Source organism: Diceros bicornis, chromosome 2 (assembly GCF_020826845.1).
Source record: "Diceros bicornis minor isolate mBicDic1 chromosome 2, mDicBic1.mat.cur, whole genome shotgun sequence".
NCBI lineage: Eukaryota > Metazoa > Chordata > Mammalia > Perissodactyla > Rhinocerotidae > Diceros > Diceros bicornis.
In genome coordinates, this window is record NC_080741.1 from 53,443,554 (window position 1) to 53,464,779 (window position 21,226).

Here is a 21,226-nt window from a genome sequence, read left to right on the forward strand (position 1 = left end):
GCACCCAGAGCTGGGCCCAGGGCTGGTTCTGAAGGCTGCACCAGTGGGAGGCAAGGAGGCCAAGACTGCATTCTAAACTTCAGATCTGGAGGCTCTGAAGAAGCAGGGAACAAACAGCAGTGGCCTCATAGTCTCAGCTTACCTGGACACAAAGACCTCTTAGCCTCCTTCTTTGGTCACGTTTAACTAAGACCTCTAACCTGCAAGCAGAAATGCCAAGGAACTGGCGGGCCCTGGGCAGAGCCCTTCCTGTTCCACACACCCTGGGGCCCTGGATTCACGTTCAGACCAGCTGCCTCCTGCTCAGGCCTGACCTTCACAGAACCACTGGGTTTGTTGATTTCAGATAAGAGCCTGTCTCCCTTCCGACCCGAATCATTTACCTCATCTTACTGTAGATTACCTAACAATATTCCAAATAAAAAATTCCCGACTTTTTCCTCCCACCAGTTCACATCCCACAAAAGGCAAACAAACCCATTTCTTTGAGAATTAAAAAGAGTTTTTAAATACAATAGTATGAAAATATAACTTAAAAATATAAAAGTCAACAGCATACGGAAGACTTAAAAATCTATGTTTTGCCCATTAGTCCCATAGGAAATAAACACCTAATCAAAAAACGGTAACACTGTGACAGCTCGTAAAACCGGCTTTAGAAATCAATAGTTACAAAAGCCATTTCGAGTAAGAAAGCATTATGATTCCAACTTGGTCAATGAGTGACTTTTAGCCCAAAACTGTTGTCTTCACATTTCCTGAGCCTTGGGGAAAGGCTCCACCCACAGTCCGTGTGCGTGAGTTTTCTTCCTCAATGCCACCCAGCCCAACACAGGACAGGGCTTCTGGGTCCCTCACACCACCACTCCGGACAAGAACAAACAAACAGAACGCCTCGCTTGCATATTTGGTCAGTGTTTGTAGTGCAACTGAGTGGGACCTCCGACTGCCACGGCCCCCTCGGCGCTGGCTCACCTTCCCGCTCTCAAGTCACAGTAGTCTGGGAGTGGGCAGAGACAGCGAGAGAAGCGGAGGTAGAAGAGGAGGGGCAGAGAGAGGAGGGAAGGAATGACGCTGTGCAGCGACCATCTGCTGACTCAGCAGCTGGCTGGGCCCCCAAACCTGACCCCCGGCACGGGAATGTGTCATACGGGCAGCCCGAAGCGGTGCTTCTTTTTCTTTGCCGGCTTCAGGGGGGTCAGTCCACGGAGATCCTCCTCCACGTCTGACTCCTCCATCTCGTCATCGGCCGAGATCAGGATCTGAGGCAGTGGAGAGGCATGGCCTGAGTCACCGCCAGTGGCACCTTCTTCATCTGCCCTCCCTGGACCCCTGCACCGTGGTGGCAACACCCCTAGCAGGACTCAGGTCTTGTGTTTCTTTAGAAGAGGGTGATGAAGGCCCCGTTTCCAGAATGAGACAAGCTGGCCCACCCCAGACCTTATTTACTCCAAGTACATTCATGGGCTACTGAAAGCAGCACCGAGTTGACATACCCTCCCTCTCCTAGTGCTCCCCACTTCTCCATCCAACCACCAGCTGGGACCAAACCCCAGTCAGAGCAAACTCAGCAAAGACCTGCAGCTAAGGTCATCCTGGCAGAAAAAGCCCAGTCTTGACACATGGAGTCCCAGGTCCTTGAAGCTGCCTTAAATACAGCAAAAGCAAATTGAAAAGCCCCATTCAAAAGGAAAACATCTGTGGGGCACCAACAAGGCAGGGGGATTTCAGAGTGGCTGCTTGGAACCAACTTTGTAACTTCTGAAGACAAACAGGAGCCCTTCACCTTTCTGAGACCCTGAAACAACTCAGCCATGCAGCTGGGGCATGAGGGCAAACACTCTCATTCACTGCCCATCTGCCACACCACCTGCCTGGCTCTGCAGACCTCTGAGCACCAGGGAAGGACTGGGACAGCCCAGGTCAGGACAGAGAGGCCCAATGTGCACCTGCAGGGGGCACTCATTCTACTCCAGGGGCAGGGCAGTCTCCCCACCTTTCCCTGGACCACTCCGGTGCAGGGCTTCCTGCCTCCAGCCTCAGTCGGTCCCCTGATTAAATGCTCTCTCAGGCTTCCTACTGCCTGCACAAACATGTCGCAATTCCTCAGCCTGCATCACAAAGGACCTTGCTCATCCAGCTCAGACCTTTGCCTGTACCTCATTTCTTGTCATTCTATCCTACCCTCCAGGATACATGCTACTCTGGCCACAGTGAATTTCACATTACCCAGACGACAAACCACGTGACTATGATTGTTCATGAGTGGTTGTTTCTGCCTGTAACGCTGTTCATCATTTACCTAACGTTCACCAAGCTCTTGCAACATGACAGGCCCTGTGCCAGATTCTAGGGACACCTAGAGAAGATATGGGCTTACCCTCTGTCCTGCCATCTATTCAGATGTCAAAACTCCCGCCAGGGTGCCCCCAGAAGCTAAATAGGCTGTCCCAGGGTCCTCGCAGGTTTTGTTAATGCCTCAATCTCAGAACTGATCACTGATCATGATGAGCTGATCAGGCATTCGCCTTCAACTCATCCACAAGTCTGAAGGCTTCTCGAGGAAGACATCATCTCAGCCACTTCTGCAGCTCTTGCCCACAGCACAGAGCTCACCACACCATGGGAGCTGAACAAAGGCTTCTCACGAGGCAGCCCGACCTCACCCTGCAGCACAGAGGTACAAGGTGAGTGCTGCCAGCTGCCCAGGAGGCGTAACCTTCCCTCCATGCTCCTAGTTATGACCACCAGTCTCCCTGAAGTCCAAACCTTTGAACTTAAGAAACTTGAAAATAAGGGGAAATGAGGCTCCCCCTTGGAGGTCTGGCTATCTCTGCATTTTAGAAGTTTCCAGCTGGCTTAGCCAACACTTCTCTTGCTCTATAGTGGTGGGCAGGGATTCAAACTTAATGCTGAAAGGTCAATGATCAGGCCCATCAGAGTCCTTGACAGCTTCCCTGGAACAAGGCAGCTCCTCTCTTTCCTGTCTTTCTCCACTGATGCAGGGACTGTTGGAGGCAAGCCACCCTCACCAGGTGCTCTAGCTCCCTGCCCTAGGAAGGCCCATGGGACAGCAGGAATAGGTCCTGGCTGGATTGGAGCTGTCAGCCTTCTCTCCCTCCCACTGCCTGGCGCTGAGAAGACCAGAAGCAAACATGAGACCAGAGACCTCCTTGGGTCAGCGGCACGAGAGCTCGGCCCTACCTCAGACTCCGACTCCTCGTGGGATGCAGCCCTTCGGTAACGGACCTTGCTCCCGTTCCTCGAATCCTGGTTGGCTGCCCTTTCTTCGAGTTTAGCTTTCGTCCTCCCTTTTCTCATGAGGAAATTGTCCACTACCCAAAACATCAAAGCCTGGGGGGAGGAAAGTGCAGGTTACTCTGGGATAAGCCACGTGTGAAAGCAAGCAGAGCAGCCCCATCCCCAGACTTCCCATCCCCATTCCAAATTATAACATCCAGAACTGGGGACAGGAAGGCCTCATCCAGTCCCCTCGCTATCTCTCAGAAGCTTAGAGGGGGACTCCCAACCTCTATTTCCTTTGCTTCTCTTTTCTTATCAGAGAACCGGCAAGAAAATCTCTGCCCTATTCACCCAGAGGGGTTTTGCGGCAGTCACTGATGGGGATAGTGACCCCCTGAGCCTTTCCTTGAGCCTTGCTCCAGCTGTTGGCATGGCGGGGCCTGGAACCAACGTCTGCGGCCTCCTGGTCTGGCTCCTCCCCAGGCTGAACGGCTGGCTGGCACACACACTCCACCACATCTGCCAGCTCCAGGTTCCTTTACCATTTCTTCTCATATCTCCTAACTTCTAGCCAGTGAGCCTGTGAGTTTCTCTTGGAGCTCTGTGGTCAGGAATAAATGATGGGGGTGAATTCCTAACATCCTGATCTAGAAGTCGCTGTTCTATGTGTGGTGGGCCCCTGGTAGAGGGGTTGAGGAAGGAATCCTGCCATTTCCAGGTCTGGGTGGGGACGGGGGCAGATGCTCACGCAGAGGGATCTGAGGGCTGTAAGGTATTCTCTGTCAGACTCAGAACTCTGAAAAGGAACACTGCAGGGCAGGGAGCAAACTGGGGTAAAAAATGCAACATGGCACTGACATTGACAAAGAAGGGGACGATCAGCATGACGATGGCCAGTTTCAGGTCTGGGTTTTCAATGGGATTCAACAGGGCCACCTGTAAAGAGAAGCAGACTCCGTGAGGAGAGGAGAGACCACAGAGGAAGTGCCTGGGTGGGGAGAGTGGAAATCACCCATGAGGCCCTGAGAGGGGGGCACAGCTAGACACCCCCCCACCCCACCCAGAGCCCTGATGGAACAGCACCTCAGGGGCAGAGCAGCAGTCTCCAGATCTGAGTGCTAACCAGGGACCCCCTGGGAGACCATCTGGAGGTCAGTGCTTTAGCAGCTTTCCTGGGGTGTGGACGGGGGAAGCACAGTGGGATGACAACCCCCTGCAGGCACAGGGGGAGGAGTGTGGGCTTCGGGGAGCTGGATGGAGTGAGGTCACTGGACACTCATTACAGACACTAGCAACGAGGCGCCAGGCCACTTCCTAACAGAAATCTGCACCCCAACCACCTCCTGAAGGACAACAGCTCCGAAAACCCTGGGTTTATTTTCTTAAAAAATAAAACTCAGACACAAACGAAACCAAAGGAAGGCCAAGATCTGAGCTACTTGTTCCAGAAGGTTCTTTGGTTGGTTTCATGTGGGCAAGCGGAGGAAATGGGCAGGGGAGGCTTATCTGTGCTGCACTAGGGGCAGAGAGCACAACGTGGGACCAGCTGCTGCCTGCGGCACCAAAAGGCTCAGTTTAACCATTGGCCAAGAGAGATATATGAGGGGGACATCCGCAAATGTAGAGAAGACCCTCCTGACATTGACAGTAGCCAGGCCTGAAGACTAACAGCAGACAGTAAGCAGCCCAAGGGCAGGGACTGTTATTTCCATTAGCTTTATATATTCCAAGGCTTAATCTAGAGCAGCCATTTGCACAACTGAAGTAGATGGATGCTAAGTAAAAACACTAGTTACTCTTCTTGATAGGTAGCAGTAGCTGCCCTATCAGACCAAATCCAGGGTGTGTTCATGGAGTCAAAAAAAACAAACAAACAACAAGTTCCATTTTCTAATAAGGCTGGGGTTGGGGTGGGGGTGAGGGAGGAGAAAGTACCTTCTTGCTTAGCTTCTCAACGAGCTGCTAAAGAAGGGACAAGAGCAAACCTTTTTCCACTGAAGTATCAGGAGGACGAGGAAGACGACAGACTTTTCAAAAATCATGATCACGATGTACAGAGCACACTGCCCGGCCCAGGCTCCACACTGCAGAGGGTCTCCTGCAGGGATAGTGGGTGCTCAGTCACTCGGGCCAGACGTCGGGATCCCAGCTGGACAATGCCCCTGCCCCACTCCCACCCCACACCAGAATCCTGGCTCTAAAGCTAGTTAATGAGCCCCCGAAGTACCAAGAACCACCTCAGCCTGAACAGACAAATGTGGATGTTTTAAATGAAATTGGAGAATTCCTAATTTAGAGATACCAGAATGGCTTTTCTTTAAAGAAATTCTAAGATATAATTAAAAAGCACTAAAATTAGTAAGTGCCCATGGCTGGAGCTCAGAAAAGCCAGTTCTTTTTATCCGCTGGCAGCAGAAGCTGTGTTAAGCAAGACTGCTATTATTACCCGTTGTTGATTTTTCCAGTGATTGTGGTGCCATCCGTCCTTTTCTCCATCCATGAGTTGCTGTGTCTGAATTATGAAGGCAGCAAACCACCTCTTTGCTCGTCTCTCACCCCTATCCCCAATCCCCCTGCTGTTCCTGTTGCCCTCAGCCCTGAGAGCAGAAATCTGACTCGAAGAATTCAGACTCTGTCTAGTATGGGCACCCCAAACACCTTTGGCTGGGGAAGGAAGAAGAGAGAGAAGCCCTCAAGACAACGAGGCGGGAGTGACGGGCTGTGACAAAGGGCCGTTTGCGATCCCATTAGTCACTATGCTTGAGAAGTGGAGGAATCCAACAGTCCATGCTGGGGATACGCAGGCTATTCAATGTCTCTGGAATGTTTCAAAAGGGACTTGATGAAGCGGGGAGGACCAGCCCCTCCAGGGAATGATCTACGTCCTCAGTGACAAACAGAACGGATGGGATGGGCCCTGGGGAGCCATACATGCCTGCCAGAGTGGGAGACCAGGGAGGGCAGGGAGGGGCAAGGCCACCAGGGGCCCACTCTGGAAGCTCTGTCACAGCTGCCTGACCATGGCTGGCCAGAAGACAGGCTGGAGGGTAACATTTCAGAGGAGGCAAAGGTCCTAATCCAGGCTGTGAGAAGAGAATTTGGCGCCGAGAGAAATCTCCAGCTTCTCATTTGATTCTACAGTCCAGGCACCAGCGCCGGAGGCCCCCAGCACTGCCCAAGCCTGCCAACTGTACACAGTGGAAGTGAGAGCGAATGCCTTCATGCAGCTGTAATGGACACAACACCAGGCCATTCCCTTTTCTGGAAAACCTCGGGAGAAGTGCGCAGAAAGCATGCAGAAAGACATCACTGCCTCTTCTGAGGTCATCCTATCTACTTTCACTTCTGGGATAAGACACATTTGAGCCAAAAAGCCATTTCAGAAGCACAATCTTTCCTAGCTACATTTTTAATGGATTTTTGTAATCCTTTCAGTAAACTACCTGACATTATTGAGAAAAGTTCTCAAAAACAACAGATCAAAATATTTGTTAAAAACCATTAAGTAAGATTAGGGATAGTCAGACAGAAAGCACTAGTAGGAAATATATCTGAACAGGGACTAGTGTGTTTAAAAGTCAACAGAACCAGTGGCAACAGTTATCTAATATCAAAAAAAAAAACACACTTGCTCAGAGTGTGCTCACTCCATTTGCTCTTCAGTTCTTTTTTTTGGTGAGGAAGATCAGCCCTGAGCTAACATCCATGCCAATCCTCCTCCTTTTTTTTGCTGAGGAAGACCGGCCCTGAGCTAACATCTATTGCCAATCCTCCTCCATTTTTTTTCCTTTTTCTCCCCAAAGCCCCAGTAGATAGTTGTATGTCATAGTTGCACAATCCCTCCAGTTGCTATATGTGGGACGCAGCCTCAACATGGCCTGACAGGCGGTGCGTTGGTGTACGCCCAGGATCCGAACCCAGGCCACCAGTAGCAGAGTGCGTGCACTTAACCGCTAAGCCACAGGGCTGGCCCCGCTCCTCAGTTTTAAGGGAGAAGAGAGCAACGTTCTTCCTTCCGTCTGCCTCATGCTGCGACTCACACTGCTCTGAGTCTCAGAGCCACAACTTAGCTGCAGGTGCCGCTTTTTTCATTTAGATGCTTTAATAAGAAAGTTAAAAAACGTGGTAAAAAAAGAAAAAAAAATCAGGAGTAACCCCGCTCTCACACGTCATTCCTCCTGTGCATCCAGGCCACATGTAGCTACAGCCGGAACCAGTGCACTTGTGCTGGTTTGTTTTCCTGATTTCTGTTTCGTTTGAGTCTTTCTAACAATCCCCACTGTCTCATCTTTCAAGGATAGACAACCCAGGCAGTCTCATTGTGTCCTTCTTCTTAACATACTGGACACCCTCAGGTACAGGGGTGTTCTGTTTTTGAATTATTTCCTCAGGATAAATAGCAGGAATAGGGGCCAAAATGTCTGTATCTAGAGAAGCCTCTGCAAGGAAGCGTTAGGACAGGGATGGGCAGCAAAGCCCACAAACCACTGGTGCCCATGGGACACAGACCTTGTTTTCAGGGCTTCTGCATGGGGAAGAGTGGCCTGGTCATCAGACTGCAGACACCACGTATCGCCTGGGTCCTGTCTCATCCCTCAGGGCTGGGTAGTTTATTCCCCAAGTCCCATGTTCTTGTTAGCAAGTTCACCAGGTCTAGGAACCACAGAAGCACCTAGAAAACAAGACCCTTTTCTTCATTTACCTGAGAATAGAGCTAAGGGGCCTACATGAAATTATTGCTTCACGTGGATGGGCCAGTTAACAGGTGTGGTAGGTAAAATAATGGCCCCACCGAGATGTCCACATCCTAATCCCCAGAACCTGTGAATATGTTAGGTAACATGGCAGAGGGGAAATCAAACTGCAAGTGGAATTAAGGTTGCTAATCAGCTGACTCTAAGATAGGGAGAGTATCCTGGAGTATCCAAGTGGCCCAATGTAATCACAAGGGCACTTCAAAGTGGAAGGAGGTGGCAGAAGGTCAGAGTGATACGATGTGAGAGGAACTCAACCTGCTGTTGCTAGCTCTGAAGATGGAGGAAGAGGCCACAAGCCAAGGAATGCAGGTAGCCTCTAGAAGCTGAAAAAGGCAAGGAAATGGATTCTCCCCTTAGAGACTCCAGAAGGAACCAGTCCTGCTGACACCTTGATTTTAGTCCATGAGACCCATGTCAGACTTCTAAACTACAGAACTGTAAGATAACAAATTTGTGTTATTTTAAGCCATTAATTTTGTGGTAATTTGTTATAGCAGCAATAGAAAATAATAGAAATTGATAGAAACAGAAATCAGGTAACTGAGGACATATGCTCTCCTTCCTCAGCCTGAGAAGGGAGGACTTGGGATAGTCCTTGATAAAGGGCAGCTTCATCTGGAGATACCCGGGTTTGAAGACTCTAGTTCCCAAAGGTGATGGTGAGATGACCTAAGGGCAGGGGCCGAGGCAGGCCAAGTGGCTAGAGGAGGGTGGCATGGAAGCAAGAGGCTCAAACAACCATTGCTTCCTTCCTTTCAATCTCCTCTTGGGGATGCAGACAAAACATGCTAGGAACAAGAGGTACCATCATGCCTAATGTATCAGGACCAGACCTGATCTCCACTCCCAGGTCACTGAGTGGCACTAACTGGCTGTGGGTGGATCTCCCAGAGCACTGGTCAGCTATAGTTGAGTTGAGAGCCCTGCCTTCCAGAGGGATCTTTACAACAGAGAAGTAGTTATGAGCATTGTTCTTGGAGATGGTGAGAGGATTAGGTATCCCAATGTAGTAGCCATGAGGCACCCCCCAAGCTGTGCACTGGCTGGGTGAGCTTCCTGCATCACTTAACTCTTCTGGGTGCCTATCCTATAAACGAGGATGTTGCTGCTTTGGTCCACGTGTGCTGGTCCATTTCCATCTTCCAAGCTGAGGAGTCAATGACTCGGAGTTTCTCAGAGGTCTTCCCTGGAGCCACAAGAGCTGTGTGTCGGACACTATCTTGGGTCAATGACTCATCAGGCATCAAGTAACGGGGCTAAGAAAAGCCCTCCCCTGAGCTCATCTCCCCTCAATGGAGACAAACAATTACTTAAGATTTCTAGAAATACCCAAGGTACTCACAGCCAGCTCCACAAATCAGCTCCCCTTTTAAATGTCAGTCCCTTGTGAGCCTTCAGCCATGGAGGAGTGAGTGGCAGAGGTACAAGCTCTTTGGAAGGCGTGCCCAGGAAAGGAGAGTGGGGATCCAGAATTCTACCCGCATTCCCTCCCTCTTGTCCTGTGAGCCCCTTTCACGGCAAAGGCTCCACTGATGCTGTTCCCACTGGAGTGGTCTGGTCCCACTCCAGACCAGGCCAGCTGTGAAGGTGGGAGAAAGCTGCCATTACCCTTTAACCCTGGGTCCTGAATCCCCAGAGGGTGGTAAAACCTGAAAAAGGCACCTCTTGCCAGCAGCCCAGTTGAGGCCACATCCAGCAGCTTCTCGGGGAATACAATGTAAGAGGCACTGGATTTGTGCTTGGAGCCAGCATGAAGGCAGCTTCCTACTCAAGCTGTATCCTATGGAGTCTGATGAGATAAGAGAGGGTGAATGCTGGGCCAGCACCCGCAGCTCACCTGTTTTAAGCCACGTCTCTGTGAGAATGGACCTGGTGTCCCTGGCGACTATACATGCCAGATACTGGGTGGGGCCCCAATCCACGGTCAGGAGACAGCAAGACAACTTGGCCTCAGTGCGGAGAAGGACCCTCCAGTCCTGACCTTGTGAGCCCCAATAGCTGAATGGCCCAATGACAGGACAAGCACAGACATGCAGCAAAAAAGAGAGGCAGCTCCCTACTGAGCACCTCCCAAATCCAGAGCCGCCTCCATCTCTCTAATGAGGTGGGTGGGAGGTATGAGTTTGGTGGGAAGCTTGGCAGGATGAGGTGGCCTTATGGCCCTGGAGGTGGGGCCACCAGTTCCCTCTGGTGGAAGAGGCAAACACCGTTCTCCCTCCCTGCATCTAGGCTATCTCCTGGCTCCTGCCACCAAGGCCGGAGCCTTGGCAGTGGAGCAGGCACGCGACTCAGATGTGTGGCACTATGATACTGGCAGGAGGATGGTGCTCAGGCCCGAGCCCCTCCACCACCCAGAGGAGACAGCCATCAGCTCCTGAACCTTCTCAGAATCCACTGGCCTGGAGTGCTATATAGGGCAAAGGGCAGAGACTCCCCCAGGAAGTCGCTTCCAGTGTCCATGGTACATTACCATATTCGCCAAAACGCAGGGACTCCCACTGCTGCCACTCCACTAAGATGCTGATGGCACGCACGCCCACGTAGATCAGCAGCATGCCCACGGTGGCGTCCAGGAGGAAGTTGATGAGGTACCTGCGCGGAGAGGGCACAGCGACCCCGTCAGGAAGCATCACCCAGGGAGCAAGGGCTTCTGAGCCAGGCCTCCAGTGCTTACCAGGGCCAAGGCCAAGGCTGATGACCCAGCACTGTTTGGCCTTATTCTGGCGGGCGGGGAGCCTTAAATGTGCCTGTGCAAGAGGCTGCAGTGCTCACTTCAGGGAGCCCCAATAAAGCCTCCTCACAACAGTGGGCAGAGACTCACCAGGGGTTGAACAGCTTGAGGGAGGGGTGGAGGAGTGACAAAGAAACTTTAAAGACCTCAAGTGTTCCTGCCAAACAGACGACACAAGACAGTGCCTAGCAGCAGCCAAAGAAGTCAATAGGAAAACAGAACTTAATTGATTAAAAAAAATCTGCTCCATGACTGTTTGCTGCCTGACAGTCCAGCCCACCCAAGTGCTGCTCCAACAGAGCAGTTCAGGAAACGGCCTCTGGGGGTTCTGAGAACAAAGAGGGCAGGGCCACATGGCCCTCGCTCTTCTCCATGCTTCAGATCCTGCCATGCAGGCAAGTACAAGTAGATATTCCTAAAGAGAGAACTATACTCCCCACGGAAAAGGCAAGACAATGGAGGAAGGAGAGGAGGAGGCTCAGAAGAGCATGCCCACCTTGACCGTGTGTTCCTGTAAGGTCTGTTTCCATCTGTCTGACTCACACGTCTTCCCTCACCAAGGAAAGGTCCCTTGCCCACTTGTCCTCCCACAAGGGTCACTGGGCACAACAGACCACAGGCCCCTGCTCCCCAAAGCAGGAGACAAGCAATCACTGGGTTAGGAACCAGCCCTCTGGGATGCCACATGGCCTAGAAACCCCGAGAAGCTCCGGATACCACAGACCAGCTGTGGCACTTTCGAGTTCCTGAGGCTTGAGACACTTTATGCAGACTTACAGCCCCCAACCCAAGGCCAAGGCTTTGGTGACGTGCACAGCACTCTGATACCGGAGGGAGCACGCTCTGCTCTGCCATGCTCATGGCCCTGCCGGCGCCCTGGAGTGGTGCGAAAACCAGAGGGAGGGGGCAATCTTTTCTCCCATCTGCCCTTCCTCTTTAAAATCACCAGAGGTCACTCTCAGACCAGAGATGGAAGGAACTACAACTGCTTCTAAGGCAATTTCTCCAAGTTCACAGCTGAGCTCTGGCCCTAGGCTAGGCTGCTCTCAGATGCTTAAATCTAAGTGGTTCTCATCTCTGAGACCCATTCTGATATAACAAGAACACCTGATACACATACATGCATTAATTCATGAATTCCTTCACGAAATATTTACTTGAACCTACTGTGTGCCAGGCCTTGGGAATAAAGACAGAAAGCTCCATACTCTGTACCCAACACAGGCGCGATTGGCAGACAGTAGAGCATCATGTGGGCCCCAGAGCCAGACTGGCTGGGTTCAAATCACAGCTCCTTCACTCCTGAGCTGTGTGAACTTGATGAAGTTATATAATCTCTCTGAGCCTCAGGTCCCAAACTGTAAAATGAGGATAGCAAAGTATCCATATTACAAGGCTGTTATGAGGATCAAATGAGTCAATTCATGTAAACAGTGCCCGCTGCACAGTAAGCGCTATGCAAATATGATGTTAGAATCACAGTCCTTCAGAGTCCCAGAACCCTATCTGTCACAAAAGCCTAACTCCCACTCAAAGGAGCATCCCCAGCATAGGGGACCCCTATGGCTACAGGAAGCAGCTCTCCCCCTCTGTAAGTTTCTTCTCTCCCTGAGCTGAAACTGGCTTCCCTTCTGGGTCTGCAGACTCGCACGACGCCCATGTCCAGCCCAACCCTCCCTCATCTATGAAAAGTCAGAGGGCAAAGCAAGGATGGTGGGGCCTGGAACGGACCCCAGGGCAGCATTTGCTGTTCCCCAGGCCCAGAGCCTCTCTGCTCTCTGGAGAAATGGCTGCTCTGCCTTTTTAGTCTCCTCCCCAGCAGCTCTTCAGTGGACTGCTGGAGCGCTCACGTCTTTCCTAAGTTTTAACAACCATATCCTCCAACAGAACTAGTAACATCTTCATTGGTAAGTGCCCCTCTGGTTTCCAACGGTGCTTATACTCATCACTGTGAAACCTTCACGGGAATCCTGGGGATCTGGCAGGATATACAGGGCAGATGAGGAAACTGAGAAGTTAAGAGAAGTTAAGCTGCCTTCCCACAGTCCGGCCTCTCAGGCAAGTGCTCTTTTCACCACACCATGCTCCTTCTTGGCCTTTTCTCCTCCAGGCTGAGCCCTTGAGATCTGTTAACAGTCCCTTCTCCATCCAGGTTGCGACTCAGTTTGTCAATGTCCCCCCTAAAGCTGTATCTTCTTTTTGCAGATGGGCGTTGAAGGTGCTGCAAAGGAGAGTGACGTGGCCGAGGCTGCACCAGCAGTTAGGCTTCCTCACGCCAGTGCCTCCAGGATAAGCAGCTGGCTCTCAGCCTATCTCGGCCAACATCAAGACGGTTGATCAGAGGATGACATGAGCTTGCTGCTTGGCTCAAGGGTTGGAAAGATAAGGCCCTTTCCTAACCATCTCCCCTATGGTAGGATCACCCTTCTAGTCCCGTGCTTTGGGACTACACCCAAACACCCAAACAGATCACAACCTATCCAGGTCTGAAGGAAAGACCCCAGGGAGGGAGACTTCACAACTTCCTTCTGAAATCTGGGCCTGGATTAAATCACAAAACTACACACTGTCACCAAAAAAGAGAAGCTTACAAGAATTTTCCAGTCCAAATGATCTTAAATACATACTAAACCTCTTGGCAAGGGACTCACCAGCCCTCTGTCCCGCTCTCCCTCAGAGGCAGGGCAGGGCAGTAGGGCATTCCAGGCAGAGGGCAGTGTGAGCAAAGGCACAGAGGCAAGAGGCAGCTGGCGGGGGTGAGGGCCACCAGGAGCAGCCCAGCATGGTCAGAGCACCAAGTTGTAGCCAGGAAGGTAGGAGATGGAGCCACAATAAAGCAGGCGAGCCCCCTTGCCCACTCCATCTGCTAAGCAAGGCACCATTCAGGTGCTGTCAGCAAGGAGGATGGCACATCAGGGCCCGATTGGGGTTTCAGGCAGATTGCTCTGGGGTCTGGGTGGAAGGCACACTGCACTGATCAGGCGGAAGAACTCATGCTCTTCAGGTCAAAGGTCAACAATGGTTAAACAATGGCTATGACCCTGAGTGACTGACACCACAGAGAAGCCCCCGTGTGTCCTGTTCTAGCACAGAGACACTCCTTCAGGACATTATGCTGCCCTGCCAGGGGCTGCTTGGAAAGTGGGAGACACAAGGGTACTAGGAAGCCAAGGGACAGAACTTAGATGGATGAGCAGAAAGCCAGTGCACTGGGCAAGTGTCAGCAGGCAAAGCCCCAATGGCCAACTGAGAGCCGTGTGTCTGAGCTCACGGGCAGCAAGCACAGGACGATCTCTCTGAGGAGCATGGAGGATGAAGGGGAGTTGCCCCCTCCCAAAGCGAGAGGGAACGTGACTGGAGGCAGAAAGCATGGCCAAGCTACATATGCAATGGAGAAGCAGTAACGTCTGCGCTCAAATACGGGCCACTTACAGTGAACAAGGATCCTCTTCAGTGAGATCTGCTAGGTATACATTTGCAAAGTGGATGAACAGCATTCCTATGGCTTGTTTGGAAGTGTCTAAAAACCTGTAAGATAGGATCAGCACTTGTTATCACTCCGACAGGACGGTAATATCCAATCTGGGGAAAACAATGAGTCTGAAATAAGAAAAAAGCCACTGGGGAGACCCCAACCTTCCAATTACTAGTCACCTCTTCCTGGGGCATCAGTACTAACTCAGCCTCCGCCTTTCAGCCACCTTCCAAAACCTTCAATACACTGCATTTGAAATCCCTAAAAGGCCATTGATTAACAATATATATTTAAACACATTAAATACTTATTTAAGACATGTGTTTTTACTTTTTCATTTTTTGTTACTTCAAATTGAAATGCTTGATCACAGCTTTGTGGTGAAGTCCAAGGTGCCTCTACTTTAAAGACTTTCCATTCGATTTCACTCACAATGAGCTAAATGATGTGCGAGTTAACAAGACCGCACCAATCCAGTCCTGCTGCCATTTAAACACTGGGATAGATGGGGTGGGTGAGGGGTACACTCTTTCTGTAAAAGGTCAGAGGGGAAATGTCTTAGGCTTCATGAGCCATCATTCTCTGCGGCAACCACTCAACCCTGCCACGGTGGCATTAAAGCAGCCCTGACACTACCATCCAGTAACACTTATGAAAACAGACAGCAGGCTGGACTGGGTCTGTGGCTACAGCTTGCCAGCCCCTGGGCTAGATGACAAGAGTTCCAAAAAGGAAAAAGACAAGGTTGTTAGTCTCTGGGACACCTTGTGCCCCCATTCACACGGTAGGAGCATGGTGGAGATGACATGGGCCCTTTAGTTTCTTCTCTGCCACGAACACCTGGAGACCGCTCGTGTTTTGTGGCTGAGGAACTCTGGATCACGGCTGTCTCTCTCAGCCTCCCGTGCTGGGCGTCCAGAGCTGGGCCGGGTCACTGAAGGGGGGGATGAGGGTGCACACAGGCATGGGACATCGGCCAGGGGTCTCAGGACTGGAATGGACCTTACAGATTACCCAGACTAACCCTGCAACTGAGGCTTGAAAATCATTTCCTAAAACCATGGCAACGCAGGAGTCACCAAAGGGCAACGTGTGTGAACACAGAGTGCCCCAACTCTAGGTCATCCACAGGTCCCCCCAGCCCAAGACAGATACCAAGATTGGAAAGAAACCAACTGGAGGAAAATAAAAATAAGAATTATTAACATTCAGAAATAATGCATTGAAGATCAACCAAATATATGCTTAAAATCTTCTAAAGGGGCCGTTATCACAGAGATTTATCAGAAGTTTTCTCTGGAGAGGAAAATGGCTATTTTGCTTTGGCAGATGCAAGCCTAAGGCAGCCCAAGAAAGACGGCTTCTGTGGACACCATGTCCTGAAAAGCTGGCTGTCTCCTTCCAAGGGATTTATTTTTTGGAGTTTTGTCATTGGAAGCTTCCTGAAGCTTTACCACCATTTTTATGAAGGAAAAACTGCCACCACAGGGTCATCCTAGGACCAAGAAAGACTAGTTTTGGGGAGAGGAGCGTTTACATAGTGTATCTGACTGATCTCCAAATTTAGATTTTTTTTGCTTACGCATATAGACTACAGAATCCAAGGATTTAACATAATCTAACAGGAAGGAGACGTAACTAAAGGAGCCTGCAGCACCAGACTGACGTATCTGCATATCTTCCATCTTCTAAAACTGGACAGCAGAGCGATGAGAGAATAAAGGCAGGGCACAACAGTCATCTGTAGAAAAAAGTGCTTTCATATTATACACAGTTCCTAATGATTAATTCAACCAAGGGATTCCAACACTTGACGTTAACGTATAATTGCTCCCATTCCATCCTCCCACCCCCTGCCAAAAAAACCCCCAAACAGTCAAAAGCATTCTAGGAGTAAGTTAATATTTAAATACATACCATATCTTCCATGGACGTCTTTCATGCTTTGGTTCTCTGAAGCGTTTGACTGAAAGAAAAGACAAGACATTCAGTAGCCTTCCACAGCGATAACAAAGCAAAATGCCTATAACAAGCTGGGTTATCAGTGCACTCAGCGTTTACACTACTAAGTTAAGGTGACTGCTCTTTCAACATGTGACCATGTACAATAAGCCGTGAAGGTCACAGAGGCCTTGTATTGCTGCTGACCAGTACAGACTCTTCAGAACTGGATACTCAGGAAGAATGACTCCTCACAGCACGTGGGAAATCGTGTGTTCTTCTTTGTTTCAAGGCTCTCTCAGATAAGAGAAACCACAAAGTGGAATGTAGCTACTTCTAACTTCAGGATACGCTCTACTTAGCGACAAATCCAGCATCCCCCCAAAGGTTCACTGAGTGCCTACTCCAAGCCAGCAACGAGCAGACAAAGGCAAAGGCAGCTATCTAGCAGGAGGGCAGAGACACAACCACATGTGTGGCAAGTGCTCGACAAGAGCTAAGTCTGAGGCAGAGGGAAGGCACAAGGCAAGGACGACCAGCCCTGCCTGCCTGGAGGAAGTGTGCTAGTCAGGAGAGGCTTCACTGGTGGGGGACCAAGCCAGGTCCTGAAGTCTGGGTAAGAGCTTAGAGAGTGGACCAGGAAGGGAGAGAAGATATATCCTGGACAGAGCACACACCAGGAGCTCATAGGTACAGGGACATAACACGGCACAGTGTGTCTGGCATAATTTGATTTGGCTTAAACACAGCAGGTAACGAGGGAGACGAACTGAGCAGGGGCCATACGAGGGACTCTGGAATGAATCCTGTAGGGAGGGAAAAGCCAGGGAAGAGTGCTAAGCAGAGTCAGAGACACAGTCAGAACTGTGCTTTAGAGAAGCGGCTCTGAATCATGTAGATGGTGGGTCTCCGAGGTGGAGAGGACTGAGGAAGAATGCAGGCCGTGTCTCAGCACCAGGCAGGGGTACCCCCAGCTACAGAACAGTCAGCAGGGGTGGGGTGCTCAATCAGCAACAGCCTCACCGACGTAGGATGGCAAAGGACCTCCCCAGATTGACACTTTCACCTCAGGTCTGCAGACACAACCGTTTGAACAGAAGGAAACAAAAAGTTTCTAAGTGTCTTGTCTTCCACTGAAGCCCCAGGCAGACTATTTCCACAACGATTCTATCTACTAAAACAAACACTGAAAGAGCTGCACGTGTGATGTTTTCCCACACAAAAGTACTGAGGAAGAAATAGACGCTGATGCAAGCCCACAGAGGATGCCTCGTTACTAGTGGTAGCAGGCAAGAACCAACTTCTGGTAGCACCCCGAGCTGCCAATGAGGGTGCAGGAAGAGAAGGACGGAGACAGGGAGAGAAAACGGTGCCCACATCAATAAACCTACTTCTCTTCATGAATACAGGCAGTCCGCAGTTTGCACAGCGGAAGTCAGTCTGGTGTTTAGAGACATTCTGATAGAGAGAGACCAAAAAGCAGGTGGAATTGTAAGGAGGTCTGTCATTCTGTTGACACATCATAGATCCAAAACACCAACAACACCCAAGAATTTGGAGGGGAGCCCAATAGGTTCTACTTGCCCGAATGGCTCTCAAGGGCAGGAAGCCTCCTTCTCATGAGCATCCAAGCCTCACTGTGGGGCTGGCTCAGGAAGGAGATGTGGAGGAAACTGCAGCAGGACAAAAGGATCTGGAAGGAAAGCCCCTAGTTGGGGCCGGAGCCACTGCATGCTCATTTGTTCTTCTGCCTCAGGGGAATGTGTCCCCATCAGTATAAAATAAAGGACATCACAACTATCCCAAGGAGATTGTCCTCAGTCTTAGGAGTCACATGCTGAAGTACCAGAATGGCTGCAATTTACTTTCAAATGGTTTAGGGGAAAAATTATACATTATACAGCTATATATAATAAATATATTATAAATGGTATCATAATTATAAATGATACAATAAATATAATTATGTAATAAATCTATTATTTATAATTATATTAATATGATATAAAAAATATAAAGAGAAGCAAATGTGGTGTTATGGGCCAAATTGTGTGCGTCCCCACCCCCCATTCATGTGTTGAAGTCCTAACCACTAGTACCTCAGAATGTGACCATATTTGGAGACAGGGCCTTAGAAGAGGTAATTAAGGTAAAATGAGGTCACATGGGTGGGCCACAAAATCCAACACAACTGGTGTCCTTATAAGAAGAGGAGATTAGGACACATTCACAGACTGAGGGGCGACCATGTGACGACCCAGGGAGAGGGTGGCCATCTGCAAGACAAGGAGAGAGGCCTTGGAAGAAACTAAGCCTGCCGACACCATCACCTGGACTTCTAGCCTCCAGCACTGTGAGAAAAAATAAACGTCTGTTGTTTAAGCCACCATTCTGTGGCACTTTGTTACGGCAGCCCTTGCAAACTAACACACAGGGCAACACAATAATTGGTGAACCTAAATGAAGGATATTTGGGTATTCATTAAATTATTATGTAGACTTTTCTGTAGGTTTACCATTTTTTGAAATAAAAAGTTGGGAGGAAAACACGCTCTACAAGAATAAACTAGTGCAACCACTCAGAGATCAATTTGGCAATATTTATCAAAACTTCAAATGCCCCTTTAACCTGCAATGCACTGCCAGGTATGTGTTCTACAGGTATTTCTGCAACACGTGCCAAGATGTATAGGGATCTTCACTGTAATACTGTCATAAAACCCAGAAAGAGACCAGTGCCCATCAATATGGGGTTGGGACACATATCATGGTACAATGAGACATTAGGCAGTTACTAAAAACGACAAGGTAGATCTGTATGGATTAATATGGAAAGATTTCCAAATTATAGCAATAAATTGCAGAATAGTAAGCCTGCTATGATTCTGTTCATATCCATTTTTAAAGGACATATATTTATGCTGGGATGATGCACATATTTTTTCCCTAGAAGGATATATGACTATTAACAAGGGCCACCTTTGATGAAAGGAATTATGGGTCAGGGGAGTGGACTTTTATATTGTTCTGAATGGTTTAAAATATTCTTCCCTATTCATATTGCTTTTATTTCAAAAATTTAAAAATAAAAGGCAAACCTGTGTCTGAGACTTGCACTAGAGCAGCAAAGTGGGACATGGGAGAAGCTGTGTGACTCACAGCGGGGCTCTGGGACGAGACAGGGAGAAGAATGGCGTGCGTATGTGGTCCGTGTTGAGAGCAACCTCACACAGGAACACTTAGACGAAATTCAGAATGGATTCAGGGGCCGGCCCCGTGGCTTAGCGGTTAAGTGCGTGCGCTCCGCTGCTGGCGGCCCGGGTTCGGATGCCGGGCGTGCACCGATGCACCGCTTCTCCGGCCATGCTCCGGCTGCGTCCCACATACAGCAACTAGAAGGATGTGCAACTATGACATGCAACTATCTACTGGGGCTTCGGCGAGTAAAAGGAGGAGGATTGGCAATAGGTGTTAGCTCAGGGCTGGTCTTCCTCACAAAAAAAAACAAAAACAAAACAGAATGGATTCAGATTCTTCTGAACAGCAGGAGTGTGGCTCCTGCCGTCTTCCTCTCCATCTCCCATCCCCTTTCACTAGAATAGTTCAAAGTCTAAAATCTTTTTTTTTAATTAAAGAAAGAAGAAACATTAAGGAAGCTACTTCAGATCTAATTTGGTAGGAAAAAAACAGAAAAATTCCTTCATCCATCCAGTTGTGTTTTACTGAGGGGCCTGCTGTGCGACAGGCTCCATTCAGCAGGAGATGAAATAGACAAAATCCTTGCCTTCCTTAACACTCTCGGGGGAGCAGAGAGAGGAGTAAACATGGAGTATGTCAGACTGTGACAAGTGACACTGAAGCAGAAAGGAGAGAGGAGGGCTGGGAAGTGGGGTTTGCGGCCGTAGAGGAGGTCTGGAAGGTGAGCAAAGACCTGAAGAAGGGCAGGGTGAATCACTCGGGGTCTGCGGAAGAGCCGTCAGGCAGAGGGCTGAGGCCAGTGCTTGGCGGGGAGCGTAGGACTCCAGGTCCAATCTCCAGGCTTTGTGGCCCAGGGCGAGGGCTCTAGCTCTGCCTGCGGTGACCTGGGGGCGGCTGCAGGGCGGGGCGGCTGCAGGGCAGGACGGCTGTGACCCTCAGTTGAACAGGCTCGCCCCAGCTGCTGTGCTGAGAGAAGCCTGAACGGGCAACGGCGGAAGCAGGGAGACCAGTTAGAGACCACTACAATAACCCAGGGTGAAACGATGGTGGCTGGCCTGGGGGACAGCAGGAGAGGGTGGGAAGTGTCGGATCCTGGTTGTGTCTTCAACACTGAGCAGACAGGACGTGCTGACAGAGTGGATGTGGGGTGTGAGAGAGAACAGCCAGGGATGACCCCAGAGGTGGGAGTTTACACAGTTCCACTGCATTTCTGCTTTTGTTTTGGGGGAGGGGGGTAAATTGGGGAGACACAAGACTTCTCTTTAGGTAAGAAAGAAGGAGTTGCCTCTGAGTCCCTCGTGGACGGCGGGCCAGGTACCCATCCCATGGAAACAAGCCTGTTCCCCATGGGAGCCTGGCAGCTGCTCCTTCAGAAGCCGCAAACAAAAAGGTTCTCTGAGAGTGGCTCAGGTGTAGCCCTAGGACAACTGATCTTTTCTCAACTCATGGTGCTTCTGTAGGATGGAGAGAACTCAGATGGAGCAAGAAGCCAAGGCAGAGCACAATCCATGCTTTTTTGTGTGTGTGTGAGGAAGAGTGGCCCTGAGCTAACATCTGTTGCCAATCTTCCTCTTTTGTTTTTTGCTTGAGGAAGATTTTCGCTGAGCTAACATCTGCGCCAATCTTCCCCTATTTTGTATGTGGTATGCCGCCACAGCTTGGCTTGATTAGTGGTGTATAGGTCTGCGCCCGGGATGTGAACCCTGAGCCACCGAAGTGGAGCACACAAACTTAACCACTATGCCACCAGGCCGGCCTCAATCTATGCTTTCTAGACACATCCATCACACGCCCCCTGAGGCAGGAGGGCTGGTAGAGGAGAAGCAGGCACAGCTCAAGTGTAGGTCAGGTCCCTGACATGCAGCATCACCGGAGCTGGAA

General features: G+C 50.1%; 1 protein-coding gene across 4 annotated transcripts in view; it reads right to left on the minus strand.

Annotated features, from left to right (window-relative positions):
• Nucleotides 1-556: 556 nt before the first annotated feature.
• STIMATE (STIM activating enhancer) overlaps nucleotides 557-21,226 on the minus strand; it is a 60,901-nt gene continuing 40,231 nt past the window's right edge. For all 4 annotated transcript variants that reach the window (XM_058560986.1, XM_058560995.1, XM_058561013.1 and 1 more), the window contains exons 2-8: nucleotides 16,124-16,172; nucleotides 14,164-14,259; nucleotides 10,471-10,592; nucleotides 5,229-5,341; nucleotides 4,102-4,179; nucleotides 3,205-3,354; nucleotides 557-1,262 (exon numbers count right to left, since the gene is read on the minus strand). In XM_058560986.1, coding sequence (XP_058416969.1) covers nucleotides 1,146-1,262; nucleotides 3,205-3,354; nucleotides 4,102-4,179; nucleotides 5,229-5,341; nucleotides 10,471-10,592; nucleotides 14,164-14,259; nucleotides 16,124-16,172 — 725 coding nt within the window. In that variant the 3' untranslated portion in view covers nucleotides 557-1,145. The remainder of the gene's footprint in view (nucleotides 1,263-3,204; nucleotides 3,355-4,101; nucleotides 4,180-5,228; nucleotides 5,342-10,470; nucleotides 10,593-14,163; nucleotides 14,260-16,123; nucleotides 16,173-21,226) is intronic.